A 9,170-nucleotide genomic window follows, 5' to 3' on the forward strand; every position below is an offset into this window, starting at 1 on the left:
GGGTAACAGACTTTTTTTTTAATGATGTAATATATTTCTATTTTTCTTCTAGTCCAAAGAATCTTCATCAGTGCTTAGCTGTGACATCTCTGTGGATGATAAGTACATAGTCACTGGCTCTGGAGACAAAAAGGCTACGGTCTATGAAGTTATCTACTGAAAAATATGATGGGGATATAACTTTTAGAAATTGAACTGGGCCAAAATTGTTTTTAATTGTAGAAGTAGAAAGGTTTTGCCTTTTAAAAAGGAACAAAAGTATTGAGGTTCCAGACCTTGCCATGAAACTACTCCGATTTTTCAAAATAGAAGGCAACATCCAGCAACTAAATATTGGCTACGTGGACCAAACGGAACACAGAGGCAAGATGGACAGATGTAGCCTAGGTTTTTGACAAAGGTTTTAAAAGCCGAGTCTACTGAAGAATGTTGGAGCCTTTTATTTTTTTCTTTCTTTGTGACCTCATGCAAATTGTTCTCATTGCCTGAATATGGGGGATAAATACCTTTCTGTTTCTTGCAGTTCAAGTTGCATTCTGTCCTGTGTAGAACAGTGGTGTCTCAGATGAACTTGTTTCCTGGTTTTGCATCTTCTGATATGTTTTTGTATTTTTGTTGAAGGTCAAACATTTGTATAAATTGTAAATATATTTAGTTTATTACAGTAAAGGCTTTAGTACCAACAACCAGTCTTCCCCCCTGCCCCTCCCTGCCTGCCCTGCTTATTTAAAACTAAAAACCTTTTGGGGATATAAGTACCTTTTTAGAAGCAAAAGCAAACACTATGTATAGTTTGAAAATGGTGTCTTATTCTTTATAACTCTTCCTAGATTCCTTTATCATACTTTAAAGTAGTTGTTTTGACATATTAGGGTATCAAGTCCAGTAGATACTGTCTTGTGCTACAGAAAACTTAAAAGGCAATTTTGTACTAATTATAGTGTAAATATAAAAATTGAACATTTCATAAAGTTGTGCAGTTTATTTTAAGTTTATTCTGATGTCCCATGGATATGTTCTTTGGCAGATACAGTAATATGTGCCTGATCATAACTCATTTGGTCATTTCTCTAGAAGAAGAGGTGACTTCCCTCTCTTTTCTCCCCCAGCTGAATAGAATTCATGCAAGACTACATTTCAACTAAGTACATCAGAGCCTTTATTCATTAACTGAGGATGTCTATGATTAAACAAAGCTAGAGAAGTTGTATCCTTCGTATTTTACAGAGAAGTGGTAGTTAATGACCATTTCCTTTTTAATGTCTTGTCTATACTTAGATACTCAGGTAAATTTAATTAAATTACCAAAAGTGTGAGTTTTACGGGGGATCACTTAAACAATGTTAAATACTTGCAGCACTGCAAGTGAAGTGAATTAACCTAAATAAGTTAAACTCGCCTCTTAATTTCTTGTGAGAATATTGACAAAGGAATATTTTGATTTTTAACTAATCCACTGTACAAATTAATTAGAATTAATTTTCCTGAGTGTCCCATGTTACGGAGGCCTATAGGTTCTGTGTATTCATATGGAGCAATCTTTGAGTCTTTTCCACTGTCACATCAGTGTGTAACACCTGTGAAGAGCCATGCTAAGAAGCCAGTTACCAAAGCTATGCATCTTCAAGTCAAGTTTTCTTGGTGTACTCAAGAGAAATGGATGAGGAGAGAACGTGTACGTTTTATTCTGTTTTTTCAGATTAACAAGTTCTACCACTGTGTGCTAGACAAACCTAGCTATTGCACCAGTGAGGGCCATACATTTCCTACATTCTGTAATTTAATTAGTATTTCTGTTGCTAATGGAGAGTACAGGTGAACAGAAGGATATCTTTGAACAGATAATTCAGATTACACAAACTGGCAGACAGGTTAAGACTCATCTGTGAAGAGCTGCTTTCTCATTTTGACAATGACCTATATCCCTGCTCTTTCAAGACACATAACTAGGAAGAAACAAGTTTGACTGACAGATGCATTGACTGGATAGGGATTTTCTCATCTGGGGGCAAATTTTCTCTCAATTTCCAGTCTGAAGAGACATCAGTTTTCGTTTCAATTTACATGACCATTCTACTGAAACCATTTTATAGCATCTAGAATTGTAATAGCCTTAATACATTAACTTTGCATTTGGAATGTAAAATATTAACCATTCAGGATAATCTGGTTTCCTAGACATTTAAAATTAATGTTCTATCCATATGTATCTATATCTTTGTCTACTGCTGTGTTGTGAATATCTATCTGTATGAAAATGACAGACCAGCTTATGTGGCGGTCATGTTCCTTTCACACATAGTGAGACAAAAAGCAGAATCATCAGGCTTCAAAGAAATAATTATATTTGCTACATTGAAATGCCGTGAAGTGCTATGCCATTTTAAAAAGGGAAACTTCAAAAAAGAGTAGGTACTAGGTTACTTGATTTTTATGCTGACCCTGTTTTCATATTGAAGTTTTTCCAAACGTTGACTCTGCCAATGATCATTGACTTTGTTTAGCAGCACTGGCAAATTTTCTGTAGCTAGGAACATTTGGATTTCTTCCAAACTACTATCACCTTGTTTTTTACTTTATAGGTGTTCTTTTCCCTTTCTTAAAAGTTTATTTAAGAGGAACCAAGAATGCAAGTATTCTAACACATTCATGTAACTTTTAAAAAAATATACATGTATATAATGGATCTGCTCTAAATTGTGACATAGTGGTTTTTAGTAAGACCACATTCTTGGCAATTAGGAGGTTCAGAATCATAGTATCAGGAAAATCATGAAATAACTTGTCTTGTTAGCTTCTAGAATGCACAGTGAGTCAGAGCAGTTATGGAACTGGACATTATTTATGCATGTGAATTAATTTAATCATATGTACCATATGTTTCTTGGTTGTAATTAAGAAAGTACTTCTTTTTTTCCCCAATCAGATCTACTTCAAGCCTTGGGTTTGAAAACTTGGGGATGCATCATATAATAGTCCGCTCAATTTTTTGTTTCAGGTTTCACTTTTAGTTTATGAAACTTTTTTTTCATTTGTCAAACAGTAAAGCCTGTTCCACCAGCAGATGTAATTTTCAGTGAAAAGATACATTTGGTGAAATTTTGGCATGTCTGTCTACACTATTACCTACAAGATTTAAAACTTGCAGAGCTAGAACTTCTGTAAGTTCTTACAGCTCTGTGTAAAGTAGTGGGTGGAAATAATTGCATACTGAAACAGACCTACCCAGACCAGCAGTAACAGAAAAAGCACTGGGAAAAGCACATGGAAAAAAGAGGTACAGCAGTAACTATGCTGTAGGTAATTAATATTTTTTTTGTCAATTTAATTACGATGCTAAAAGATTCCTTTGATTAGCCCCTTTCTGGGACAGTCTTTGTTTGCTGGGCGGCCCTCAGTATTCAGAGATGTCTGAATGCCACTCTGGCAAACACTAGTGCCAGATAGAAGCAGGGAGTCCTTAGAAATGACATATTGGATGTCAGTGCAAACAATAACTGATGAAGAGGAGATTTGTGGTAATATGAATTCAACTGAACAAAATCCTTTGCCAGCTCTAATATGTATATTTTGTATATGTGCACTAGGCATAACCTTTTATAAATCAATTGTGCAGAAAATCATTATATTATTCCACACAATGCATTTGTCAGTGTGTCAGGGTACTTCTTTTTGATTATAGTTCCAAGCAAAGATAGTTCCCCACATCAACCCACAAGCTGCTGGTCCTTGAGAGAGAATTTTCATCCACATTAATTCTTTTAAACTCGTTTGGCATTTGAAAAGCTTTTGTTCCTTTAAGGGAAAGAGGGAGCACCAAATGAATAGGAAGTTCATAGACTGTTAAAATAATAATGTTATTTTTTAATATAAACATCAAAGTAGAATCTGTCATCTAGTCACGTGCATACTTTTGTGTATAAACGATTGATCGTGATTTTTCTGTCACATCTTTGTATTAGTGATGCAGGTAGAATTTTCAGAAGTGTCTAAGTTACTTAAGTAACATAAACACAGATTGACAAAAATTTTTTTTTTGGTGTGGGTTGTGTTTTTTTTTTTCTTTTGTGCAAAGAGAGCCCCACTTAGGAGCCTGTGGGATCATGTAATGTATTTGTAGAGTAGTCCTTCATATTTTCTATTGTATTGGTGCAATTTTGAGTCGATGGGGAAGCTCCACCATTCTAGTGATTAAGAAAGGTGGATTTTAATGTTTTCAGGCTAAGGAAGGTACTGAATTCAGATTTCACACTACTGATAAAGTGTTTACCCCTTAAGCAGCTTCACTGGAGAAGCTGGACTGGGTCCAATGTGCTGTCTCTGTGAAGGATTTTATTTTTTTTCCTGCCACAAGTGCGTAGAAAGAATCTGAGAATGTAGGCCTATACAAGACTTGAGTCATGGTGTCCTGCCAGAGAGAGGTCTTTTATTACGGAATGAGAAAGATGAAGAAGCTCAGAGTAGGACCTGATCAACACCAAAATGAAAGAAAGAGTTCATGGCAGGGAATACACGAAGGGATGAGGGAGAATGGGAACATACACACACATACATTTTAGTGGTAAACTTGTAATCTACAAAATTCACCTAGAATGAGATTCCAGCATGCAATTTCACTGAACTCTATTTCTCCGTAAAGTTGTTCAGATGTTTCTGAATAGTAACATCTTTGACATCCATAAGCAGTCAACTAATCCTAAGAGGAAAGAGAGTTAAATCACAGCTAGTTCTCAACATTTCCCATAACCTAATATTTTTGTAGCTCAAGATCAGCTTTCCAGCAATTGATAATTGCATTTTCAGCAATGTGCTCCCAGGTGTCCCATTGCAGCTTAAGTGCTTAGTGCAGTGTGGTAGATTTTGCAAGGAAAACCAGACAAGTAGGAACTAGGTGCTTTAAAAATCTGCTCTGTGGGTCTAGTTTACTGGCATTTCTGAGAAGTTTACTCAGAATTTCTGTTTGACTATACAGGAGAGCTCAAACGCTCACCTAAACGTTTTCTAAACCAGCAAAAACTGTGCTTAGAAAACACTTTAAGCACATGGGTGTGGGGGGTGGGTTTTTTTGCTTTTTTGCATTGATTTTTAAAATTTTTTTCTTCTTACATAACTTTAAAAAATTGTAAATTGAATACAACAAGAAAACATGAAGGGAAATAAGAATGAATAAATAATTGTTTTCAGAGGGCAGAACGCTCTTAAAGATGCTGTATCTCAAAACAATATATTGCTTCTACGATATATTAATTCTTGAGAGAGCTGGATTTGTGTTTCCTTGGAGCTAAAGTGCTATTCTCAGAAAACTGAATACCAAAAAATTGGTGATGTAGGGACCAATGTTAGTTATCATTTTCAAATCTGAGCAAAGGTGGTTTCCCACCCTCCCCCCCATATATCTTATTGCCAGGTCCTAGAAGCTGAACAACAGTCTGTGCCCTTTCTGGCTCATGCATTAGTAAGAATTTTGTTGCTAACAAGTCTGTTAGTGATATGTAGACTACAGGAAAATCTGATTGAATCTTTTAGTGGATAGCTGCATGGATAATATCAGCCAGTGCATGTTGTAATAATTTCCCTTACTAAAGCAAGCATCCAGAGATAAGATAGCGTCATTGTTCCATACTCATACTTGCCTTGTTTGTGGAATTGCTGGTTGGTGTAGTTGAGTCACCATAGAAAAATTCTGTGATGGCTTCTGAGGTAAAACTTAAATTTTGAGATCTTTCCTGTCCTAAAATTTAACATGTGATTTTGCCCACAGTAAGGTTATGTTCATTCATGAAAGAGATGCTGCAAGGAGCACTAGACAGTTGCTATTGTGTAGAGCTTGGCAAGGATTGCCTTTGCTATGTTCACAGTACAGAGGTATAGGATCTCTTGAACCTCATTTCTATCTTTGTTTTCTGCTAAGAATGAGTTAGAGGCGATCATAACGCATAGTTTGGAGATTAAGTAATCAAACGTACTATTATCATTATCCCTTATGTATACTCTGTCATTAACAAAGAAAGTGGAGATGATAGCTTGTAACTGCAAATAATAAATGCTGGTTTTCCTTCAAGAACTGATTTTAATGGCAGTTTAAAAAAGTTAACAAGCAGAATGACAGGGTCATAAATGGAAGTTAACCCGTAGTGTTGGGAAACTTAGAAATCACTAGTTACTTTCCTGGTAGCGAGCCTAATTTGTTTAAAATAAAATCATCTGTTCGTTTCACAGTGTTTGTCCCACTTCCTTACAGCAATCCACAGTGGATTACCCCATTACTTTAAAAATTGTCTGCAATTATGATAATCTAATAATTCTTATTTTGTGGTTTGCTGTAGCAAGATATTTTGGAGAGCAATGAAGCTTCCTTTTATTTTTAAAAAATAATCAGCTATTGCTATTTTTTGCAGTTGGACCTGAGTATTTTCTTAATTAGGTTTCAAGTAAATATACAATCTGATGGCTTTACAAATTCAAAACATTTTTGATTGTTGATGAATCAGCCAGACACTGCTGTTACGTATGTAAAGGACCTTAATGTCACTTTGGTATTTGCTTAGCATGCCGTGCATGCAACAAAACTTTGGAGTGATTCAACTTTTGTGGCCACATTAAATTTACTTCCTGGAATAAGTTTCCTTTTCTTACAGGGGCCAGTTTACTACTGTGCTCTCCTGTGTTTCCTCCTGAATATGTATTAGTCCTCTAGAGATGTTTTAATGCATTATACATTCATAATGCTCCTACTTTTCTCTGTCTGTCTGATTGTTAATTATGTGAGATGTGTATTTCTGACAGCAGTTGAGTGAATATTCGCTAATCTATGATATAATTGAGTTTTTGAATGTGTACTTCAAGAAGTTTATAGACTTGTATAGAGAAATCATTAATTTTCATTTGTTAAATTCAAGATTCTCAAGTCCTGATATTCTTTTGTGTTTTTATCAGTGAATCTGTTTAAGGAAGTACTTCTGTTTTTTGAATGGTTTTCATAGCTTTTTTATTTGTTTATGTAGACACTTTTCTTTGTTGAGTGCAAGTTATTGACCTGGTACTCTATTTATAATTCTGCCTGATTCTTCAGTATTTTGTCTAGCTGTAACTTATTAAAAACCACAAATATGAAATGGGGATATTAATGACAAGTGGTTTAAATGTGAGAGTTTCAAAATGCATGTTAGAATATTTCAACGCTTTGTTCACTGTAATTTTACATTTTTTCATTACTTAAATAATTAAAAAAGATCCTTAGGGTTGAATTATAGTAAAATTTTATACATCTCAGTACTAATTTTGTCTCCCAGTGGACAGCAATAATTTAGATGGGATTGTTTTTACTCTACCTAATTTATTCTTATTGGGGGGGAGGGGAAAATATAACCTTGCAAATTTTTGCTAATTATAATAATTTCATTAATATTGATGGTTGTTTTTAATAATCTCCATGCCTTCAGAAACTTTTTCTTCTATATTTTGAAGAAAAACATACAGATATACAGGGTTCTGTAATAGAATGTGTTTACAGTATTTATCCCCGGGTTTGCTGTAACAGTAAGGGGAAGTACAGTGACAGATAGAACTTGCAATAGTTGCTAGTGTTAGGTGCCTTTGAATCATTTTCTTTAATTCATTGATTTTTTTTTTTTTTTTTATATCTTAGGTGAGAGTTAGCAGCTTTAAATCAGTTTCATTTCTATTAAAGTGGATATGGTGATATATTCTTAGAGCTTTACTAGCTTTACTAACTTTAAATAATTTTAAATCTGTAAGGTAAATGGTTGTGTGGATGGTTTTGAACTGATCGTAGTCTGTTCAGTTTAACTTTTTAGATTTCAAGCACTGCTAGAGTAGAGGGAGTACTTACTGGTTATATTTAGCTTTTTTTTTATGCTTTCATTTTGTCCTATATATGATCAGTGGAACTTTCTTACCACAATAGGTGTGCTCACTGTAGTGGCTTTTTTTAAATGTTCCTATAGTTTGCACTGTGTGATTCATTTGAATTTAGCTTATGAATCAATCCCTTTTTGTAGGCATCTGCTTTGTACCTTGACAAGTATGAAAATAATCAAAAATATCACTGTGTTTGACAGTGAAACTGTATATTTCTGAGTGTGAATAGCATTTAGCAAGGCTTGTCTAGTTAAAAGGCAGTTAAACTAGTAATCATACATGATCTGTGTTTAACTGTCGTTTGTAGAAAAAGTGCTACAAAGTGATATGTGGTGATAACAAATTCAGAAGGAAACGAATATGAAATTCAGATAGCAGCTTGAATGATTTGCTGTTAGCATGGGGTCCAGTAACACTACAAAGCTATAAACTCTCTCTTTCTAGATTGCCCAGTTAGGTGGCAGAGATGCAGTTTGTCTTTTCTGAAGCTGCCTGCTGCTTGCTAGCTCCATCTCCTGTCACAGCCTATTAGCTCCCCAAGAAAATTGGTGGGAAATTGCCTGCAGATTGTAGGAAATTGCATCTCCAGGCCCTGGAAAAAATGTAGGATAGCACAACACTGATCCTCCCAGAGCAGCTATTAATACAGCAAAAGCTGACCTTTGGCATGGTGTGAAACGACTTTGCTATTTGCTGAATAAAGACTGTATTATGTGTGGTTGACAGAGGGTACAAATTATCCTCGCTATGCTTGTAGCCAGCCTGCTCCAGGAAGCTTAAGCATTAGTGATAGGTTTTGCTGTTCCCAACTCCTTTCTATTGGAAGATGGGAAATGAGATGTTAGAGCCTTATCCAGAAATTTCATTGTACAGATGGGCAAAAGCCACCATGTATTTAAATGATGTTAATACATATGTCATTCAAAGGTTTAGTGACAAAACTGAAAGATAATTTATGAAGTTGATCTCAAAGAAAATTCATCATTGTCTCTGCTTGGTCTAGCCTTGGTCAAGAGTAGGAACAAGTTTTTGGCTATTTCATTCTATGTGTATATCTGTAATAAGCATTTGATTTTGGAGCAGTTACAGTGAAACGGGGCTGATTTATACTGTAGCTGCTGAGTGTAAAAGTCATGGGACACACATTAGTTCTGATAGATTTTAGCATTAAATTCCTTGCCACTAGGAAGCTCACTTCTGTCTTGTTTAAACAAATTCCCATGTGTTCTTTATGGTGTGATATGCAATGAGTTTCATCCTCTGTCATTCATACTAGAGCTACCTTTCTA

The 9,170-nt window shown here is 35.1% G+C and overlaps 1 protein-coding gene across 6 annotated transcripts in view; it reads left to right on the plus strand.

Moving 5' to 3' along the window:
* LOC104013345 (TLE family member 1, transcriptional corepressor) overlaps positions 1–7,275 on the plus strand; it is an 80,785-nt gene extending 73,510 nt beyond the window's left edge. For all 6 annotated transcript variants that reach the window (XM_087741447.1, XM_087741451.1, XM_087741450.1 and 3 more), the window contains one exon: positions 53–7,275. In XM_087741447.1, the coding sequence (XP_087597573.1) occupies positions 53–160 (108 nt within the window). In that variant the 3' untranslated portion in view covers positions 161–7,275. The remainder of the gene's footprint in view (positions 1–52) is intronic.
* Positions 7,276–9,170: the final 1,895 nt, after the last annotated feature.

Source organism: Nipponia nippon, unplaced genomic scaffold (assembly GCF_047370975.1).
Source record: "Nipponia nippon isolate SJK-2023a ecotype South Korea unplaced genomic scaffold, ASM4737097v1 scaffold_8, whole genome shotgun sequence".
In the NCBI taxonomy this organism is placed as follows: domain Eukaryota; kingdom Metazoa; phylum Chordata; class Aves; order Pelecaniformes; family Threskiornithidae; genus Nipponia; species Nipponia nippon.